The sequence below is a fragment of the Ammodytes marinus genome, assembly GCF_949987685.1.
Source record: "Ammodytes marinus genome assembly, chromosome: 9".
NCBI lineage: Eukaryota > Metazoa > Chordata > Actinopteri > Uranoscopiformes > Ammodytidae > Ammodytes > Ammodytes marinus.
In genome coordinates, this window is record NC_137213.1 from 23,436,074 (window position 1) to 23,459,276 (window position 23,203).

The 23,203-nt window shown below is 40.8% G+C and overlaps 1 protein-coding gene across 2 annotated transcripts; it reads right to left on the minus strand.

Moving 5' to 3' along the window:
* Positions 1-1,030: 1,030 nt before the first annotated feature.
* LOC307255205 (SUN domain-containing ossification factor) lies at positions 1,031-18,727 on the minus strand. Of its 2 annotated transcripts, XM_080033848.1 has the most exons (24): positions 18,466-18,727; positions 13,772-13,886; positions 13,445-13,540; positions 12,849-13,084; positions 12,538-12,633; positions 12,026-12,170; positions 11,818-11,935; positions 11,214-11,338; positions 11,043-11,110; positions 10,829-10,936; positions 10,518-10,623; positions 10,087-10,107; positions 9,303-9,358; positions 8,187-8,266; positions 7,982-8,047; positions 7,821-7,880; positions 7,532-7,622; positions 5,880-7,232; positions 5,700-5,787; positions 4,690-4,794; positions 4,186-4,340; positions 2,012-2,103; positions 1,837-1,892; positions 1,031-1,724 (listed from the first exon to the last, which is right to left on the minus strand). In XM_080033848.1, exons 1-24 carry the CDS (start codon positions 18,528-18,530, stop codon positions 1,254-1,256), a joined length of 3,972 nt encoding a protein of 1,323 aa, XP_079889974.1. In that variant the 5' UTR covers positions 18,531-18,727; the 3' UTR covers positions 1,031-1,253. The 2 variants fall into 2 exon arrangements, with proteins under 2 accessions (XP_079889974.1, XP_079889975.1); XM_080033849.1 differs by lacking the exon at positions 10,087-10,107.
* Positions 18,728-23,203: the final 4,476 nt, after the last annotated feature.

Sequence of the window (23,203 nt, forward strand, 5' to 3'; positions counted from 1 at the left end):
TCACTGTGTTAACTCACCGGGGAAATTGTCTTGGGGCTGGTATGGGGGAACATTATTCTCCTCCAGTGCTCAGGACTCAGGGTCAGTGACAGAACAGCTCTCCTGAGGCCGGGGAAGGAGGGGGCTCATTGCTCAAGGTACTTCAGTCAAGTGGATGTCGCAGGCAGCTCCAGGAAGGTCTAAGCTCAAATCCATCCCAGCCCTTGAATTAAATTCTCACTTTCATTGCAGCATCACCACTTCAGAATCAGAATAATGCTTCATTCTGCTGAAGAAAAAGGGTGGAAAACTCCAATTTTATCCGTCTACTATAGATGTACGATTCCAGGGCCGTCATTCACACCAACCAATCGTGCTTCCGAATACTGAACAATATAGCAACATGAGGGGAGACTTGGCATTTTAAAGCCAAGACATGTCAAGGACTAAGAAATGACATTTTCATATGGCCAGTATGTTTTTCCCTACTTTATGGTCTGCCTTGTTTCATACGACTTCACAACGTTTTCTCGCTTATACAAATAGAAAACCTTCCAGTTACAACTACATGGCTGATATTGAGAGGTCATAATTGAAGTCCTTTCATGTTGTGTACAATAAACGACTTCTTCTCTTTCAGGTTCATTGGATCAATGACTTACATAGACTAAAGGATATTATACAGTTTCTAGAGTATGATTTTAGTCACTCCATTTATCCACTTTCAATATGTAAAAATTACCAAATACTTTGGGATGTCTTGTGAGCTTTACACCCAGTAACCGTGTTTGTGCTTTTATTTTAATCAACTGAAAAATGAAAAGTCCTATGCTTGTCCTTGACAATTTGAGTCAACGTTGCAGCTGCAGGTTTACTTCGAAGTAATAGCTGACTATTTATAAAATAAAAAGGTATAGGCAGTGAAGAAGATGGTAGGCATTTTAAAAACAGGAATTTGTTCCCAAATATGAATATATGAACGTAGACAATAAATATCAACTGACTCATTTTGTTAAATTGGTAGGGTCAATAGTCACAGTCAATGTTTTCAAACAGAAGAGAATAGCTTTAATGGAAAGCTGGGAAGACATTTCATTGATTCAAAATATAACAATTATAAACGTCTGACAAGAACTGTACAGAGAAAATGAAGAAAAACTAAAGTAAGCGTGAAGAGATTGTCTCCTATCTACAAGCTGCCTGTGGCTACATAAATTAACATCCATGCTCTTTTGGAAAGAGTTGTCAGTGAGAAGGAGCCCAGATGTCCAACGTCAAACCGGACGTGAGAGGGCAACATTTACCCCATAAGTCCCAGAGCTTTGCTCTTTTTTCCTGTTCATGATGTCCTCTATGGTAGAGATGGGCAATTGTTCCCCCCTGTCCCTCTTAGGGACCTGAAGCAAGTCCACCACAGCACAACTGGGTTTGGGACGCCTGCGTCTTAAAGCCCTTTTCTCCGCCCGGGTTTTGGGAGGAGGGAGGCCGTCACAGATCCTGTTGCACACTGTGGTGATGCCACAGAAGGAGGGGTCGTCAGAGTGTGAAGATCCCTCAGAGCTCATCTCTGACGGCGAGTCTCTAAACAAAGGTTGCAGTAACCTTTTTGTAAGTGCTCCAGGGTTTGTGGTGACAGGTAGACCATTACATGATACAACAATACCATTACACAGGTCTGGAGCAGCGTGAAAACCGGCTTTCAGAGTCTCTACTTTCTCCATGGGTGTCATCTTGCGGCGCCGCTTCTGTGTGGGGAAATGATGGGGAGAAAAAACAACTGATAATCAGTAACAACTTATATTTGAAAAAATAAATTTTTCCCATATATTCTGTACTGCAATAAATGTCTTTACACACCTTTCTGTTAGCAGGACAAAGACTCTGTGTCTCCTCTGCGAGCAGCCTTTCTGGGTCTGTGAGCCAAAGAAAGAGGTTAATTTCGACCAAGGTATCAATGGTTTAATTCTGGATTTATTAGCTATCGTTGAAGATATGAGAAAAAGCTTGAAACAGCTTATTGTATTAAGTGTACCTTCAGTGCTGGCTAACTGGAATGACTCAGATTGGATGAGTGGATAGGACGCGCTCCTCTTCAAGCCCGTCTCATCTCCAGAAGAGAACTGCCTATTAAGGGAAACGGTAATGGTTGAGGGAAAAGACCGCATGCAGCACCTTTATGAAGACGTGAGTCACAGCAGTGTCATCACTTTAAAGATTCCTGCGATGCTCTTGATGAATAATTGTACCAATAAATTGGCTTAATGAGTAGGAGCCTTTCAAGGCGCAGTAACCTCTGCCCATAAGCTGTAATAGCCCATTTGGAGATATCACTCTGATTTTATTCACATCTCCCCTTTCCATCAAAGCTTTTTCTTTGCCTTTATGTACTGAATCTACGTAAAGACACATCTTACTCTACTGAATCTGGTTAGAGATGGTATTTGCATTATCATGATAGTGTATTACATGGGTAACATGAAAAAAGCCATTCTTACAAAACCTTGCTAACATTCAAGTCCTATATCAAGTTCCTGATTTATTTTGAGTTGCAACAAGAGGGAGCAGCATCTTCCCAGTCATTCCAAAATCCTAGACCTGTCACCAGGGCTTAAGGCTTTTAAGACTGTTTACTGTATATTATATACACCGTGTTCCAAATTATTATGCAAATTGGATTGAAGTGTCATAAACTTTTCATTTTTGTTTTTCGATTAAACTCATGTATGATATTGTGTCTCAGGACGCCTTGGATCATTGAAATTAATCTCATACACCTGTGACAATTAGTTTGCCATGTGAGCCCTATCAAAGGAAAACTACTTAAGAAGGACGTTCCACGTTATTAAGAAGGCCAGATGTTTCAAGCAATATGGGACGGAAAAAGGATCTCTCTGCTGCCGAAAAGCGTCAAATAGTGCAATACCTTGGATAAGGTATGACAACATTAGATATTTCACAGAAACTTAAGCGTGATCATCGTACTGTGAAGAGATTTGTGGCTGATTCAGAGCACAGACGGGTTTGTGCAGAGAAAGGCATAATGAGGAAGGTTTCTCCCAGACAAATTCATCGGAGGAGAGCAGCTGCTAAAATGCTGTTGAAGCCGCTGGTGCCTCTGGAGTCCCGCGAACCTCAAGGTATAGGATCCTCCAGAGGTTTGCAGCTGTGCATAAACCTATTATTCGGCCACCCTTAAACAATGCTCACAAGCAGAAACGGTTGCACTGGGCTCAGAAATACATGAAGACTAATTTTCAAACTGTCTTGTTCACTGATGGGTGCCGTGCAACCCTGGATGGTCGGATGGATGGAGTAGTGGATGGTTGGTGAATGGCCACAATGTCCCAACAAGGCTGCGACGTCAGCAAGGAGGTGGCGGAGTCATGTTTTGGGCTGGAATCATGGGGAGAGAGCTGGTAGGCCCCTTTAGGGTCCCTGTCGGTGTGAAAATGACCTAGGCAAAGTATGTAGAGTTTCTGACTGACCACTTTCTTCCGTGGTACAAAAAGAAGAACCGTGCCTTCCGTAGTAAAATCATCTTCATGCATGACAATGCACCATCTCATGCTGCAAAGAATACCTCTGTGTCATTGGCTGCTATGGGCATAAAAAGGAGAGAACCTCATGGTGTGGCCCCCATCTTCCCCTGACCTCAACCCTATTGAGAACCTTTGGAGCATCCTCAGGCAAAACATCTATGAGGTTGGGAGGCAGTTCACATCAAAACAGCAGCTATGGGAGGCTATTCTGGCATCCTGCAAATATATTCAAGCAGAAACTCTCCAAAAACTCACAAGTTTAATGGATGCAAGAATTGTGAAGGTGATATCAAAGAGGGGGTCCTATGTTAACATGTAACTTGGCCTGTTAAGATGTTTTTGATTGAAATAGCTTTTGATTTATTTTTTTTTTCATTTGCATAATAATTTGGAACGCACTGTATTGTTTTTCACAAAGGAATGTCCCCTTTCATTGGTGCAATCAAAATATGTGTATTTGCACTATTTATGCAAGTGATCCTTGATGTTTTAAAGCCATTTGTAGAGTTTTTAGAGTATTTTTTGATGACCATCGGGATAAAATTGTGAATTGCAATTATTTTAGCCAGGAAGATTGTGACATGACATTTTCATATCATCCCATGCCTACATATAATAATACGTAGAACAGTATTTGTCAGTTTATATATTTTTACATCTGTCTTACCTTTCAGGGCAGCAGTAGGTGTAGTTCTTGGGTACAGGTGACTCTGGCTCTGTGGTGGCAGGAGAGGTGGAGAAGCGCCAGTGGTTGGCACACATCAGGCCCATACACAGACACAACAGCAGAGACAGCAGCAGGTAGTTCTGCCTGTCTGCCACCTAGGAAACAGACCATTGATTATATCATTAGCAAAGCATCTGTGATGTCTGCTGTGACGAAATGAGAGACAGGAAAACACAGTGAAGAAAATAAGAGTGTAACTGAATGTGATACCTATGTAATTAATTCAGACATATTCCAGAAGTTAAATCAGTAATGTACTGGTGCATTAAATAGCCTTAAAGATGCTTCTGAAACAATGTGTCAGCAGGACATGTTGGGCAAGAGCGCCAGTACATCCTAATGACTCGGTCCTGGGAAAAGACTAAATGTACTCAGTTTGAAATGAGGCTGAAAGCACAGCTGATTACAGATGATGGCTTTGTGCCCGGGGCTCTGTGTATTTACCTCATCCTGCAGCTGGCTGACTCTGACAGACAGGTTGAGAACCAGCTGAGTCATATTCTCCAGCTGGCCCTGCAGCAACTGGATGGACTCAGTCTGACGCTGGTCCTATGGGGAGAAAAGGGACAACTCATTATACGACCACATACATTCACGTCGTTGCAAGGTAACCTGACTATTTAAAAGATGTTTTACCCCCAAGGTTAATTTATCGAATGACAAAGTGGAATAGTACAGATTAACTTGATGTGCATATATTTTTTTCCATTTATCCCTCAATCTTACGCTTCCCGTTGACAAATGGCTAAACTAAAACACACACAGATACATAGCAACCAGCTCAAGACAAAAACCGTAACAGTTACATTGGAATATGTGCACAAAAATTAAAAAAAATCACTGTATCAGTCTGTATTCGAAATGTATGAAGGGTTAAATGTTCAAAGCAGTAACTAGGGGGTGGGGCTTGAATCACAACATTGACGTTATCATTAACATAACATTATTATCAGTTTTTAAAGCTGATAAGGCGTATGCGTTGGCAAACAGTTGGCTATTTAGTATTTAACATCCTGCAGATATGGAGCAACTGAGCATGTATTTAGAGTCACGCTTCTGGCCACCAAATGTATTCAAGTCCGATATACACTCTCCTTTTATAAAAGCAGAGCAAGTAAACTGAAAAAAAGCTAATAAAAAAAATAATCAGCTAAAATACACAAAAAAAAAATTGTTGATTTATAGGGAACTACTGAGTCGAGTAAAAATGTTACGAGTTTGTCTCCAAATGACCCTTTTCACATGACACATACAATCTGACTGACTGCTAATATAAAAATAACGATGAGTGTAGCTTTAAAACTAAAGCAGAAAGCTTTTGGGGGAAAAAGATTTTAGTAACATTTTGAGAAAATGTGACAAAATGATTTTGGGCCAATTATGTCAAAGTCGGACAAAAATAAGTCATCTTTGCATTGACTGGAATAGCAGCAGCTCCCTTTGCGTTTGCTCACCTGCTCCTCTGCTGTTCTAGAGGTGTCCTGGAGTTTAATGATGGTTATGTTAAAAGCCTTCTGCATCTCCTCCATCTGCTTTCGATACCTTAAAATAAAAATACAGAAGAAATCTTAATATCAGTTCTGATCAGTTTATACATGAAGGATGTAGCACACGTGTTTGTCCCCGCTCCTCACCTCTGGCTTAGCTGTTCCAGGTAGCGTCCGCTCAGTGACATGTTCATCTCCAGGGCCTTGATGCGGTTGTTGAGTCTCATGAACACAGACTCCTTTTGGTTGGTGCCGTGGACTTGGTTCCCGTTCTGCTCCGTGCCGTTGGGAGGCTCTGCGTAGATGTCTGAGAGAGATGGAGAGATGGGCGAGGAAGGAGATGGAGAAGATGGGCGTGGCAGCTGACCATTACCCTCTTCTGCAAGATCCTCCATCTTTGCCTCTGTGATGACCTGTTGACCAACAGATGGCTCAAGCTCTGCTACTATGTCATGAGCATTGTGGGCTACTTCAGCAGAGGTGGTGCCACTTTCAGGGACCGCCGGTGTGTCCGGTTGATGGTCTGAATGAGGGGTAGAACTGGGATGGAGAACTTGGGATGAAGATGGATCGGTTTTATCTGGAGTTTTCATCTGTATATTTATTTGTGGTTGAGAAACATCAACGCTAGGCTTCTCCTCTGTTGCACAGACAGTGGGCTGTACGTAGATGGAGTGAGTGGGAGAAGCTGAAGAAGAAGAAGGCGGCTCAGTGTGCTTCTCTTGCGAGGCAGGCACGTCCTGGCTCTTTTCTGGCCTCGGCTCCCTCTCTAGATCCTCGGAAGAAGAGAGCTGTGGCGGTGTCTCCACAATAGGAGTAGTTGGCTTGGCAGGGGATGAGTCGACGGTGGCACTGGGTTTGGGAAGGAGGTTTGCGGTTTGACTGGGCTCCAGCAGGAGAGGTTGGGACGTGGGCTCTTTATGAGATTCTGCGGCGTTCTCCTGAGGCGGTAGTGGTGGTGGTGGTGTTTCTGACAGGCTGGCACCGCTCTCTGGCTCCCGTTCAAGAGCTTGTTCTTTTTCACTGGGCTGGTGAACCTGACTGTGGTGCTGCTGAGGTTCAGGGTAGACAGAGGGGGACAGGGGCAGCTGTTCATGGATGGGAGGAATCATTTGTTTTCTCTCCGTAGATTGGCATTTCTTATTTTTGGATAGCAGGGCTGAACACTGCTGCTGGAGATACTCCTGGAGGGAGGCTGCACAAGAGCAAGAGGAAAATGAATAGAGTACCGAACAGTAGTGTAAGAGTTCTTCTTGTCGCCCGTGCCGATCTCTTTTCTGTTTTTCTTCTTCAGATTCCTCCTCCTTATCCAATAGGGTGATGGTAGAGCTAATGTGCTCTTCCTCATCTTTCCCTAAAGGAATGACTATTCTTTCCTCCACTGGGGGGAGCTCTTGTTCTCTTGTTTCATCTGTTGGCGTCTCTGGGTCAGGAGTCTCTGGGGCTTCAGTTGCAGTGATATCAGGGTCAGCTAAAATCTCTTCCTCTTCATGAGATGGACTACAGAGGAAGAAGGACAATACAGTACATATTACTTACAGTATAGAAATGGTAACCCCAACTTGCACATTCATTCCAATGTACACACACATAGACTTGTACAAGATACTTATTATTAAACACATTCAAAAGATTTCACATAGGTTTTCATATAGACTTCTACATATTTTAAGCATAACACTAGTTCATAATTAACACCCGCCCCCCTTTCTAATAAAAATAAAGACTTTTGCTCAACTCCAAAAAGGTGTGTTAAAGGTCAATGTCTGACTATTGAAGATGTTCTGACATGTACTCACACTAAAGTAAAGTCCGTAGTGGTAGCCGGAGTGGTGACTTCAAGTTGGGATGAAGGCTCAGTCCCGTTCACTTCCTGTGATGAAAGGTTGCCTACAAAACGCAAAACGGAGAGAGAATACACAATTTAATTTAAGCTATAACAGTCCTCACCAACATATTGTCAACAACTGAAAAGCAGGGGAACTAAAACAGACTGTGTATCTCCTTAAACAAACAGAGCTTGTTCAGACTCAACTGAACGTTAAAGCTACATGGGAAACCTCAAGCGGATTGTGTTGGTCATCATACCTTGCTCTCCTCCTCCGAGAACATTGACAGCGAGGTTATTTACCATGTTCAGAATGACATCTGAAGAGAAAGTGTAAACACCAGTGTAACAGGTTAATACAGTCATCGAGGATCATTGTATTCAAATGTATACAGTAGAGTTAGGTGTTTCATATACTTACCCTTTGCTGATCCAATCAAATTATTGGGTAACTTGTCTTCCCCAGGTGCATATCCAAGATGATCATCTGTAGGGAGCAGGGGTTTTCAATGTATTATACTATCTGCGCAGGTAATTCAAACCTACAAACTGTACCAGATAGGCTGCTCCGTACAGAATTATGTTGTTATGCTTCAAATGATTACAGGTAGATAAAAAGCTCTTACCTAAGTCATCATCCCGATCGTCTGTACTTTCAGATGGCTCAGTCTCCTCGTACTCTTCCACCATGCTCGTGCCAAACACCCTGGGTGGGGATCATTTAATAACAAGCTTCATGTAACAGTGACAACTCGTGTCTCATCTCGCATTTTAAAAGTGTTCCAAACTACAACCTATAGTGGAATAGACAGGTAACAGATGGTCCATTTCCACAACGTGAGGTTTAAAAGCTATAGCGCGTAACTTCTGTTGCCCCCAGGGGGAATTCTGAGTAATTACAACAACAGTGTCTGTTCATCTACATGAGGTGAGCCTTCTGTGATCGAGCATGGGTTTTATACCTTCTGCTGTACGTCGTCCACATATTTTTCTTAGCAGTAGAATCAACAACAGAAAAATGAATAAGGTGCTTAGTCAACAGTGTTCGGGGGGGGGGGGGGGGGGGGGGGGGAGACACCAGTTTGTAAACGCTGCCATTCTGAGAAATACAGAGAGTTGTGTGGAGCTGATAGGCTTAATCAACTTTGCGTCAATGTATGTGTGTTATGTAGCCGACACTCATTTATATGAAAAGGTTACGCACTACAGCCTTAACACAAGCACCAAACTGAGTTTTGATTTATTTGATGGGGCACCTGAAATAACAGGTAGCATCTATCTCTCTTGCTACTTCCTTAATAACTATCACATGTATTGTCAACAGTTATAGCATGTTGTGATGTGTGTTGGTAAAAACTATTTCTGATACCTCTTGTGTGTTGGCGCCAGAAAGATTTATCTTTGCATTTTGCATGAGTGGAAAGAACAGCTGCTAACATATGCATTTGTTTATTCTTGTTCCCACCAAAGGCTTGATAGTATGGTTAGGGGTCAGGGTGAGCTGACCATGACCACATGCCAAATGTTACATAATGTCACCGGACATCTACAGCTCATGCAGAATGCAACAAGCTACCATTGATAGTGTTAATAAAAATTTCAATTTAAAATTCAATACAAAACCATAAAAAAGTACAACGGTAATAACCCGAAACACTCATAGCAATAGCTACATTTTCAGTTCACTTCCTTTTATAACATCTTACGATATTACAATCTGACATTGCCTCATTTTTACATACCTTATGAGACTGAGGGGACAGAAATGTTCAGAGCCAAAGTGAGACACCAACTCCACCTAAAAGAATGCGAAATTTCCGATTCAGATATACAAATGGAAATGAGTGCTGTATAGCAGCTCACCCACATCAACACTGAGCAGTAGTTTTGTTATTGCCAGAAAGCAAAGCCATGAATTTGTTTTGTTGCGAAATCAATACAATGGGTTAAAATAAAACCTTGAAAGACTTTAGTTCAAATCTCAGTTCAGTTTGATTGTTTGGCACGCTGTGCTTGATTATTTGAATGGCAACTGGTATGTATAATTGCATGAGTTAACACATGTTCATTACGTTTGATATGAATATGTTCAAATAGTTCTTTGTTGCAGTTATAATGGATTAGCAGCTAGCATAGCAACTTGGATCAAATTCTGCTTAGAGTTGATCACACCACTTAAAGCTGGGGTATGTGATTTCAAAATTATATGTGATGGTCAAAATTAACATGAGCTGTACACTTTGACCAATCAGAGCAAGGCTCCGATTCTCTGTTCTTATTTGCTGTTGGGACTGTCCATTCACTTTGGCACAACTTTGTTGGTGTAGAGGGACCATAGGGGAGGGACCAAAGAGAACAAGTGGAGCGGTTGAGGTATTTGGATTCGAATCTCTATCCCAACTGCCATTTTCTCCCCAAATCCTCCACCCCAACTTTAAGACAGAAGAAGGCCCCAAAATACATTCCCCTCCAAGTTTACTATTCAGCTCACTCCACCACAGACCTCTACAAGGAAAGCAGGCTAACCTTTATGTACTTGGTGAACATCTGAGGCAGGAGAGGAGGAAAAAAAGAGAAACAGATTAAAGAGATGTACACATGCATTCAAATCTGGAATAAAGAGTTCAAATTAGAACAGACTAGTAACATTTGACATTTCAGAAATCTGCTGGTGCTCTTATCCAGAATAATGTATAATGTGGGCAACATTAAAACAGCTACGTAATACAATCTTATTCTACAGACTAACAACCTTTCGACTGACAGGAAAAGTTAGAGGCAAAGAGAAAAAGACAAAACTTGGATTCAAAGAGATTCAGACGGAAAGTGTAGAGACACAACCACACAGGTAAATGTTAATGTTTACCGTCATTAAGGGATCACATGGATTCCTCTGCAATACTTTAGCAAAGAATTAAGACCAATTACAGTGGTGATTTGATATAAGTCATTCTCACCTTTACATATTTAGCATAAAGATGCTCATCTAATGGGAAGCTCTGAATTGTGCGTTCATCCCGGGCGTGAAAGGTTCCCAGCTTCAGCCACTTGTTTGTGGGATATCTAGGGGAGTAGATTGACACAACACAGTCAGCTCAGTGATATATTCAATTGTTTATTTAATAACACTCAGTTTTTACAATAAAATGTTAGTTATCCATATAGAAAAAAAATAATCAATAATATCAGCATAGTTTTTAATCCCCAGCTTTACTGTAAAAAAATAAATTCCCACGTTGTAATGAAAACCCGTATGGTCAGTAAATACCTATCGCTGATGGAGACGAGCAAGTCTTTGGGAGTGGAAGAGAAGAGCTCAAAGTTAGCAATGTCCAACTGCTTGACCTGGATGGGCTCACACAGCTCAATGATGAACCTTCAGCCAAGAAGAGAAACAAAGATGAGATTTAAAAAAAAAAGACATTGTGCATCACAGGTTGCATCTGTGGCTAACAAGCAGGAGATGCATGCATACTACATACCAGATTTTATTACTACAGGGGTTCAGCATGTACACGTCCCTGTTCTCCTCCAATATGGCCGAAGTGCTCTGTGTGGAACAAACTCACAAATCAATAAAGCAAGAAAATTGTATTTGTCATAATGCCGATGTCCAACAGAGCAGATTTACTATTATGACATATATACGATACCTTTGCCTCTTGGTTAGCGCCAAGGATCTTGGCTCCACACTCCACTGAGGCGTAGTTGTTGAAGTTTTTCTGGACCTTCTTCACCGTATGAGAAGCTCCATTGCTAGAGGTATGAGTAGACTGAGCTATTGAAGGGAAGAATATTACAAAGAAGTAGAAGGAGTTTTAAAATTCACTTCTTGGTTTCCACACTTCAACGTAATTGCGTTCTGGATCGCCAAGCTTGAAGCTATCGTGCGTAACTTCTGTTGCCCCCATGAGGAATTCTGAGGAATTACAACAACACTGTCCGTGCATCTACACGAGTTAAGCCTTCGGTGATCGTTTATGGATGGTATACCTTCTGCTGTACATCCAGGTTTTATTTTAGCAGTAGAATCAACAACTGAAACATCTCTTGGGTGCTTGGAGCTCCTGCACCAGTGTCGGTAGGCGACACCAGTTTTTAAACGCTGCCATAATGAGAAATACAGAGAGTATTGTGGAGCTGATAGATTTAATCAACTTTGTGTCAACTCGTTATGCAAGGGGCTTTAATGTAACATACATTCACTTAAAGGTCCTCCCTTTAGCTTTAACATCTTTGCAAGCAGGATAAACTCACTCTTTTCTTTCTCCACCTCCATCACCTTCCGCTTCCACTCATCAAAAGTGGGGATGTCCTCTGGGTCTTTGCTGCTCACACTGGAATCTGTGTCTGTGGCAACAGGGGAGCTCAGGTCCTGGCAAAGATAATGAGGAAAAATGAGAGCTGGGACACATCCTTTGGCGGAGAAAGGAAAAATAGTTCACAAGTGTTCTGAGTTCCTTACTTGCTCTTGTACCATGTGTGATGTGTTGCCCTCCAGATGAGGTGTACCGTGAGCGGCCGGGGGACTCGATAGAGGAGAGTCGGTGTGGGTTATAGTACCTGCAGTGTGAGCATTGGAAATGTTCTCCAGAACCATTGGAGGACTGCTGTGGGAACAATAAAAAAGGCACTTCTCTGTCAGAATCAGTGAATCCTCTACCTGCGCTGAAAAAAGAGGCTAGTTAAACTGCCATCCTACGGTGGGACCCCTTTGTTTACATACCAGTTTACAGAGCCTAGGCTGTCTATTAACAGCAGATTTCTTTAGCTGATCGGGAGGAGATATTCACTGACTTTGACAAAGAGTGACAACAAGCATTCTCCAGAATCACTGACTCCACCTCTTTATTTGACCTATAGCCACAGTTTGAGGTGGTCATGCTCACAACCAACATTCTAAAACCGACTTGTCCAGGAGAAAATGCAATATAATTGTTCTTTTGATATTTTTAGCTCAAGATGAACCGTACCCACCTATCATTGTCATATGGATTGTCCTCTTCTTCACAGTCAGCTGGAGGAAGGCCAGAATCAATGACCTCACCTACGTCAGAGGCATCCTCTGAAAGACTGAGAATAAAACAACAACTCACGTTACATTTCTGCAGTCCTTTCATTTGCAGGTAAACAACAAAGAAATAATTGTGATTTTAAAAAGGAACTAGCTCCCTTATGGTGCTGTTACCATAAGCAATGTATAGCCCAACGTTCTGCAATTCTTACCAATAACTGAACTGAATAACTCTTGTGAAAAACATGTTTAGCTGGAGGTTATAATATCTTGCCTATTCGGGATGTTGATTTGATGGTTAAGGTTGCTACGGTCCTCTTTAGGCTCAGCAGTAAGACCAGAGACAGGGTCAGAGGAAGGCTGTGGGGAGGCTGGGTCCTGGTTTGGAGTGATGGAGGTTTCAGTATGGTGATTTTGCGAGCTTCTCTCAGGCTCTGGCTCGGGTTGTGAAACTGCTTTGTCGACCTCAGACACTTCCGCTACAGTGGTCTCCTTCCATTCAAAGGTGAGCTGTGGAGGGGAAATGTCAGAACGGTTTGCCCATTAGTCAGAAGATGGATTGATCAACCGAAACACTTAAAAGCTTCAAATGGTTCCAGGAACGATCAATAAAAAGAACTGGACGGTGAGATGCACATGGCCACGTATCTAGGTCTGAAACTGGTGTGCTTCTCTGGAGGAAACAAAATGGTAAAACCTTTAGAAATATAAGTTTAAACTTGTGTTTTGAAATGAAAGCTTTAATGCATTAAGCACATGTCCCTTTAAATAATCCAGAAGTACTTAGTAGAAGCTTGTTTTTGGGCATGTTTCAAATCTTACTTTTAATTGACATAAATAAGTATCTCTGAATGTAGTTCTTTTGTCCACCTCTTGTGTTGTCGGCTCCTCCATTTGCAGATCATCCTCTGTCAACTGCACAGTTTCTGATAGGGACTGAGCAGGTGGCACCAAGATGTCCTCATCCTGGAGAAACACACACACACACACACACCAATGAGATGGGACAGTTCAGTCACAAATCGTTATACTGTTGTGTTGTGCAACAGCTGATAATCAGATATGTGCCTAGCATGTCAGCAGGTTTCCTGTGTGGTTTATCTAAAAAATGATAATGAAGTACATGGTCACATGAGTGATTGAACACAGCTTCCTGAGAAACCTTACAGTACTGTAGTATAATACTGCTGACACTACCTTGTGATGATGAATCTTTTCCTCTGATTCTTCCTCCGTACCGACGTCCTGTGAGGACACGGGCCTCTGGGCCTCTTGGTGCGGCTCCGTACAACCAACATAGCAACTAGGGTACCTAGGAGACAAAGGGAAAGACAATCAGTGTCATATAATACCACTGAGTCCAGTCCTGAATATGGGTCACTTCATCATGCATTAAAGCTATAGTGCATAGCTTTTTCATATAAATGAATGTCGGTTACATTCAAGCCAGATCGCCAAACGAGTTCACACAAAGTTGATTAAGCCTATCAGCGCCACAAAACTCTCTGTATTTCTCAGTTTTGCAGCGTTTACAAACTGGTGTTGCATAACCGACACTGGCGCAGGAGCTCAGAAAAATCCCAAGAAGTGCCCAAGAAATCTTTGAGTTGTTGATTCTACTGCTCAGAAATAACCTGGACGTACAGTGCAATGTATAAAAACCAAGTGCGATCACAGAAAGCTTACCTAAAGTAGATGCGCTGACAGTGTTGTTGTAATTACTCAGAAATCCTCATGGGGCAACATAAGTTACGCATTATAGCTTTAAGGAAAAATGTCCTGTATCTGAGAAAGAAGCAATACGTATAAAAGGTATTAATACAAATGCCTCAATCAAGCATACTAAACTTTTATATGGCTGTAGTGAGTCATATACACACAGGAAGCTGTGTATGACAAATCCTGGTGGTATGTACTCCAACGTGGACATTTAATCTTATCTGTATGCCTGACTATGCAATGTTGTCAAAGCAAAGTGACACACCTCAAACAAGTTGCCAACAACCCCACTGTAGGACCTTGAAAAATATTAGCAAAATGTATTTATTAACCAAGATTCAAGATATTTATTGTTATATAGTATGTGCAGTAAAACAGGCGATTGCACTGTACAATGAAATTCTTACTCTGTTCTCCTACTCACAAAATATATTTCAATGTTTTGAAAAGAAACCGTCTTATTTGTCTGTCATCTTTTGCCTGAAGCCTACAGTATCTGTCACCTGCAGAAGAAAATAATAATAATAAAATATCCGAGTTAATCATTCTCAGTTATTTTGCTTATGTAGTTTATTTCTAATTGGAATGTCTGTGTATAGATAGAGTATATTAAAACCCTGTTCTTTTGTTTCAAACACCACAGTTCGGTTGGGTGACACTGTGCCTTAGGACAGGTCAGGGTGAGACAGATACTGTCAACCACTATACTTAGCAGTTACAAGGCTTTAAATAATTGCAATAACAATGGCACGTTCCTGTAGCAGAAAAAGCCCCCCCGCTCCCTCCACTCTAAGAGGCCACACTCCTACAGCTACTGCAACTTGCCAACAATCCGAGCCATTATCTGGATTTTATTCAGTTTTCCAGGTCAAGTTCTTTACTTAGCCACTGGGCTGGCACAACTGCTTTGTTGGTCTGACTTCAGAGGCTAGACTAGTCACAAACACCCATGTAAACAACAGAGCATTTGTTTTCTAATTGAAAGCCAGCAGCCATAATGTAACTCCCAAAGGAGCAAGAGCAGTGTTAAGACATGACTTGCTAAATAATTAACTGACCCGGCGGTTACACGCGAAGAGTTAAAGCAGTAGACTAGACTTTACACAGGAAATGGTGGGGAATGCAAGAGGTCTTAGATGTATCCTCCCTGTGGGTGGGATTAGCCTAGTTATTCATTTCATCTTTGGATATTCAAGAAAAACTGCAAAAATGTATTTCAATAATAGGCAAGAATAGGATGTAGTGTTGCCATGCAATACCTAGAAACAGAGCATTTACAGAGCATGTTGGGCATATAGAAGTGAGATGTGCCACTATGCAACAAATGAAATAAACACGTCTCCAAAAAGTGCAAAGATCAAGTGCATGTGTCCAATCTCACCAAGATTGTCCTTGAGGTACAGGCCCCCCCACACACACACACGTGAATCTTCCAACGTCTTCCATATCATGGCATGTTGCATCATTGATAAAAATTAGGAACCTAATTAATGTGATAAGATGAGTATGTGACAATAAGTTGTTTGTAATGATGTCATGCTCTAAAGGTTTCTTATTACAAGTGGAGAAAATATTCACTGATATTGTGACACAGTTATAAGGGTGTGCCCTCCAAAAACATATTGATAATGAGGCACCAGCTTATTGAACGTACAAAAATCACTTGTGCTATGGAAATATTTTTTATCGTGGGCAAAATACTGTCAAAAAAACATTTCATTTTGCAAATAAAAATCCAATACTGCCATAAAAACAACCCTACAAGTGTCGTATATAACCAGATAGTATATTGAAAAGATTGTTGGGAAAAAAGGTGGACCAATGGATGTGTTCTAAAGTAAATCTATGTTTGCCAACCCAATTGAAGAGCTACACTTAAATCCTATCTTTGTGAGGTCCCTCAGATAGCCTTCAATATCATCAGACAGACATTTTCACAGCAGAAATAAAAACATGTCAGAGCAAGAAAATGATTAATAAACTTAATGACGGCTCAGTTCCTCCATCGAGTTTCACAGTAGTACGTCATCCAGGTTTAGCCAGACCTGCACCATACCAGTACCCTGGAACTGACAGCTGCTAATCATGTTACAAATGACACACCAGTGCTTTACATGATGTGACATGTCTAGTGTTGTAAAGAGAAAAGGAAAAGAAAAAGAAAGGAGAAATAAAAACAAAATATTACATCTATTTACTGACGAAAAACTCCACATACTGAACAAGGACTTTTAATTTTTACTGGAATGCCCAATAGAAATAGAAAACAGAAAAAGAATAACAAGAAAAGGGGTCAAAAATACCATCGCTCACAGCTTCACTCACTAAAATGAGAGCCAAAGCTATGCTGGTGAAAGTAGGCCAGGTCAACATCACCAACACAGATCTTAATACCATATTACATTACATCATATCCATCCCTCTGTAGGCCTATTTGAAGTAGTACTACATCAGTCAGTGTGTGTTGTTTTGTGTTGTGTTGTGATACTCTCTCCTCCAACAACATGACTATTGGCTTGTACAGGCTATAATCTCTTTCTGCTGCTGGCTTCACCGTGTCCTGACAGACTTTACATGGGCCTCACCACAACATCTAGCTGTCAAGAGGAGGAGTGACGAGAAAGACCTATAACGCGCCCCACACACATCCTACCTCTACTGCGCGTCTACCTCGCGTCTGCGTCTGACTTTTGGTCACAGACTGTGAAATCAACGTAGAGCGAGCACACATCCAACCTCAGACGCACTGCTGAGGCGCGTCGGAGGCACGTCTGCAGCGCCGCTCCCCTTCACCTCAGGAGGCTCGCCTATTTTTTTCTGAGAGCAGCGCGTCTCTCTCGCGTCTCTGTGCTTTAACTGATAGAGAAATACTCTGTTGACAGTCATACCAGCAGCATTCACTCTAGTTACACGTTTACCCGGTGTGTTTATTTCAAAATAAAACATCCCTCAGTCGTATACGCGAATAATCCCTTTATTTCACGATTTAATTGTGCAATCAAAATCCGAGGGATTTAAAACCTAATTTTCAATTAGTTCTGGCATTTCATTTTTGGATAAATGACACATATAGAGATCCAATATAGTGAAGAAATAAAAAAGATCATGATGAGCGCAACAGTTTTCCGTTGCTCTATCTGTGTCTACGGCCTTCTTCTTCCCCGACCACACCCCCCTCTGTGATTTTTGAAATACTCTGTTGAGAGTCATATTGACTTCATACTGGCAGCTTTCGCTGTAGTTTCACCATTTCCTGGTGTGTCCCCTTCAAAATAAAACTTCCAACAAGCGAAAATATGGCAAAAAAAAAAGAAAAAAAATGGCAATGGGGCGCACGGATTACTGTCCAGACTCAATATAAATCATATGCATCATAGATGACATGAAAGAACTTCATTTTTAATGGGAATTATCTATGAAAACTCTATGTAGAAAGATAGGGCTTTTAGAAGCAGCGCTGCAGCAGCAGCTGCTGAGACGTTGCATGTGTGTCCGAGAAAAGTCCGAGAGAGGCAGCAGTAAGGTAATGCGACGCGCTCCAGAGGTAGACGCAGGATGTGTGTGGGGCGCGTAATCCTGTCCAGAGCGGATGGGTCAAATCCATGTAACGTCGGTTTACAACAGCAGCTTTGTGACAACAGCACTGATCGTGGGAATGAAACATGGTGGTTTGTAGACTCAGCACTCAGCAGGTTAATCTGTGTGTACCAGAGATTCTGTAGTTGTTGTGGTCGAGAGTCTTTCATGAAAGCTTACACTATGTTTTTCAACATGTGCTTAAAAAGGACAATTCATACATTGGCGGTTGATTAAGTTTGCAATTCTGTCACCCTGCCAACTCACTAGTTAGTTCAATGGCATGAGGTGTATGTGTGTGAGGTAGTTCTTAAATTGGGGTTAGCTTGTTTATTAGATTGCTATGTTAAGCTATCTTAGTAATTATAGTCAGCAGCAGCACGAGTTAAGTCGTAACACTGACAAGTCAGAAGTCCGCCAGGTGCCACATCACAGCCTAATGTTGACGCTAGCTAACTTAGCTAGCTAATGTGATTTGCTGAAATAGTGTTGAACGTTAGGCAACGATTGTCATACCGTTTCCTAGTCCATGGGTGTCAATGACATACTAATGATAAAAACATTCGGTTCAAATAGGTCAAATTTAGTCAACTTACCAACAGACTACAGCTACACATAGCCACACTGACACAACTCGCCATAACAGTGGTATCATCTTCATCCCTCTCCTCCCGGCACAGACATTCTCGCCGTGCTCAGAAAAAGCGTAGTATCCTTTTCTCTCTTGCTACGTAGAACATAAATACACCTGCTGTTTCCAGTTAACTTTGCCCTCGTTCGCTGTTTCACGCCTGAAGTGTGATGCTAGCTGCCGTGTGTCACCAGAACTACTCAACCTGCCACCGACTGTCAGTGTTGAGCAGCTGTCCAATGAGAGGGCAGAGGGGCTGTTGCGCAGTTCAAACTGAGCGTGTGTGTGTGTGTGTGTGTGTGTGTGTGTGTGTGTGTGTGTGTGTGTGTGTGTGTCTGGGAGCGCTCGTTTCATAGCCTGAGGTCGCCCTAGGTGGGTGGTGCTTCGCGTCAATAGGTATTTCTAACGTGTAAAGGAGATAATTCCCTTTCAAAAAAATTACGAAAAACACGAATCAGTCCACTTTTTAAAAGAAATGTTTTATTTAAATACCATTTCAAAACTAAAACGACGAGTAATAGGCTAGCCCACTGTCCCTACATTCTCTTACAGGAAGTTGATGAGTAATATGCCTACACCTTGATTGAGCCTAATCATTTGTAAATAAAGGCGTTTGTTGCATCAGTTTGTTACAAACAAGTATCACTATCAACCATAATTGCAACAGGTTGTGGAAGTAATTTTGGGATTTACTTTTCAGGAACTTCAAAACAGGAATCTGCCTACCATAGGATTCTGCACGCCTACAGTGACAGTCTATAGGCTTAGACCAGGGGTGTCAAACTCATTTTGGTTCGAGGGCCACATACAGCCTCTCTGATCTAAAGTGGGCCGGACCAGTAAAATAATGGCAAAATAACGTACATAGGCCTATGTCAACTCCAAATCTCTAGCTTTGTTTTTCAGTAATATGCTTTATCATTCAGCCTACATTTGTAACCTACATTATCACGGATCACAAGGGATATCTGTACCCCCCAGGAAATGTCTTGGTAAAGGATGCTGCTGGCCATGGGAGTAGGAAAATTTGGGGGATATTTTTTGACACAATCAATCATCAATATTAGCATGCTATTTAGCCACATATATTGGCCTATTTACGGCCCTCAGAAAACTGACAGCTCTTCTTAGATGCAAGTTAATCAATTTATGGCTTAAAATCCTGAGCTGTAGAACGTTCAGCAGACATTCCTAGCTGTAAGCCACGTACATTTCCTAACAGTTGGGAGCGTATGCGACGTGTGGATATGTCCATATATCCATGAAGAATGCATTTTTATTTATTTATTTTTTTTTCAGAATTGATTCAAATCGGCCGAATTGATTCGCGGGCCAGATCAAAACGTGTCGGGCCTTGAGTTTGACACATGTGGCTTAGACCATAGAATCGTAAAGGCTTAGACATGTGGCCTATGCATGGATACCACATAATCTACTACTAGCCTACTAGGCAGGCTATACCTAATTTCCTTGTCCTACTTGTGCTAACGTAAATGTTTGTTGACGATAGGCAGATAGATATATACTTTATTTATCCTCTCAGTCTCAGGTTAATTGGAGTGTTGCAGTGGCAAATAATAGCCTACTACGCAAACATCAAATGTGAATAATATATGAATAACATATATTACAATAGGGCCTATAACAACGAATTAATAGGCCGAGTCACACAGTAAATGCATGTCTAGGTGGAGGTCACTAGATGGAGCCCTCCACATTCTCCAGACTAAAAGATGATTTGAAACCATCTTGATAAGGACAAGGTACCACATACCAGAGAAGCACTTTTGCTGCTGTCATGTGAGCATAATCATAACGGACACATTAGAACATGTAATACACCCCACCATTTTCCAACATTTTGGTGTGAAAGATGTGTTAAAGTTGATCACAAACCCTAACAAATTATGCGACTGATTTTGTGTCACTCATTTGATAGGGGAGACCGGGGGCAATTGTAACGGGGTAATTGTAACAAATCAAATTGCACCAATAAGGAATAAAGTAGATAGGCTACACAAAATTTATTTTGGACATGTATTTTGATGATGTCTCTGCATTCCAAAGGGAAAATTGACATTCCCTTTTTAAAATATTTTTTCAGAAAAAACACGTTTCTGAGGTACGAAAGTAAAAAATAAAATCTACAGTATTTTTCTCATAAAGTCTTAATATTTAATTTCAATTAAATTAATTCTGTTTTGTTTTGATGACATTACTGTTGTGTAAGATATGACATATTTGTTAAACATTAGCTCCATTGTTTCTAGCCATCAGGGTAGTTTGTGTCAAGTTGTTATGGTCGGGGGCAATTGTAACACAGTGTTACAATTGCCCCCGACCCTATAACAATGCTATACATTAAAATACAAAAAAATCATATTGTGACAGGAAAGCTATCTGATTGTTAGTTTTTGAAGTTATGGTTTGAATTTGGTTTGTTTTTAACTGTTTGTTGTTTTTTTAATCATGAATTATGAATATAATGAAATAAGCATTTCCAGTAACGTTAATTCTTTATACACACTTTGTCGATGTCTAATATTAATTGTTTTGATATGAAATAAATTTTCCAATTGATATTAAATAGTTTCCCCTATATTTCCCTGCATTAATAGGAAGATTATTGTGGTCCTTAATTTTTATATGAAGCTATGAGATCTGTTGTTACAATTGCCCCCACACACTGTTACAATTGCTCGCGCACCAGGGGGCAATTGTAACGTTTGACTTGCAATTTCTAGATCGATATTGTGAATCTAACATTGCCTGTAAAAGAAAATTATCAATGTTCACAAGGAGAGTACAGATACAAATTGCCTGATTAAAACAAATTATCTAAATAGTTCAAGAGGTTTTTGAGTAATGACACTAAAACCAAAAAGTGTTACAATTGCCCCTGGGCTCCCCTACTTTTTATAACTGTTACTTGATTGATACCTTTCAACAAATACCCAATACCAAATTATACCAAACAATAGCCAATACACTATAGTTGAGTGACACTGAGAAAAAAAGACCATATCCACAGGCAATCAGGTAAGCAAACATATTTCAAATGTAATGTTTTAAGATAAAAAATTATTTGTTAATCCATGTGTGCATTTTCTATTTGAGTTAAACTTCTGCACCTCAGTTTTATGTTAAGGAAACTGCAGTTGTGGGTTTATTATGGATGTGGTACATAGATAGTATATTAAAAGGATGTGCCGCTCAGTGCTGAAAAGGATTTTTTGGTGCCATCTTCTGGCTAAAAGAAAATCCTACCTACGAAAATGCAATAGTGTATATAGTCTTGTTAAAATGATTTGGACTTCAACTCAAGTTTGCAATCTTGAATAAGAAGTAAGCTATTGAACATGGTTTGACAAGCACGTGAGTCTGATTAGTATTGGTATAGTATTGGCTATCACAGAATTTACTGTAAAATGACTATGGTCATTTGTCTGGTGGTCATGGAAGACAATGGTTGCGTTCCGAATCGCATACTTTCTACTATATAGTATGTAGAAAAAAGATTTAGGATGTCCCGATTCTTGTGGCCAGATTTAGGATGGTTAGAATACCCGGATGGTCTACTTCATGCGGCCAAGATTGTTAGTGTTGAAAAGTGCATCCTATTTGGGCGATTCTGACCCACAATCCAGTGCGCACGTGAAGTGACGTAACATCGACGAAGCCTATAGGTCCATGTTATGAAAACAAACGGGGATGCGACGGATATAAAAGCAAGAGGCAAGATCAAGGCGCAATGTTATGATGAAATAAGAGAGAAAAGTATGTCCCAATAGGATGTCTACTGCATCCTAACTAGATTCTTTTTATCGTCGGATGTAGTATGTAGAATAGAAAAAAGAAAGAGTATGCGATTCGGAACGCAACCAATGTATAAATCAATAAGTAAGCAACTGAGCCATAGCAAATGTAAATAAGCTATATTTGTAAACAACATATTATGTTGTGGCACTGTAGTGCAGATACATACTGTATATACCGTCCCCAAGACTCAGTATCTTAAAAAATAAAGACTGTTGACAAAGTGAGACATTATGAGGAAGACGTTTATTGAGGAGTGATACAGAGACACAGAAAATAACAACTGATGCAATTCCCCAGTTTAAGATTATGCCCTTTCACTACAACTGGAACCTTTACGTTGTTGGTCTTCAGCATATATTTATTTTTATCTATATATTTTTTTCAACCTTCCCGATTCTCTTTCTGCATTTTACTTTGGCAATACAGAATTGTAATTCATGCCGGTAAGGCTGTCTAAATCATTTAGCGAATAGAGACACAGATAACGATTAAAGCGCTAGGATCCTTGATGAGGTTTTTATAGTCAACAAGTACAGTATCTCCTTATAATTACCTATATACAAAACACGTTTTAGGCCCACATACACAATAACAAACTGACAGAGAAGCACTTGAACACTGACAATAGCACCTTAAGCTCTGGCGCAGACGCTGACTGACTGACTGACTGACTGACTGGCTGACTGACTGGCTCCGATGGTTGTGAGAGAAGAGAAAGTCAGAGAGGCTAGAAGAGTTGGGGTAAGAGAAAGAGCGCTTGTTTGTGATGTGCATGCAGTCGCATGTTACAAACCTGAGAAGAAAGCTAAATGGAAACATGTAAATGCATGTTCATTGTCCATTCAAGAGGAACACCTTGCCAAGTTTAGTTTTTTTTTCTCCCA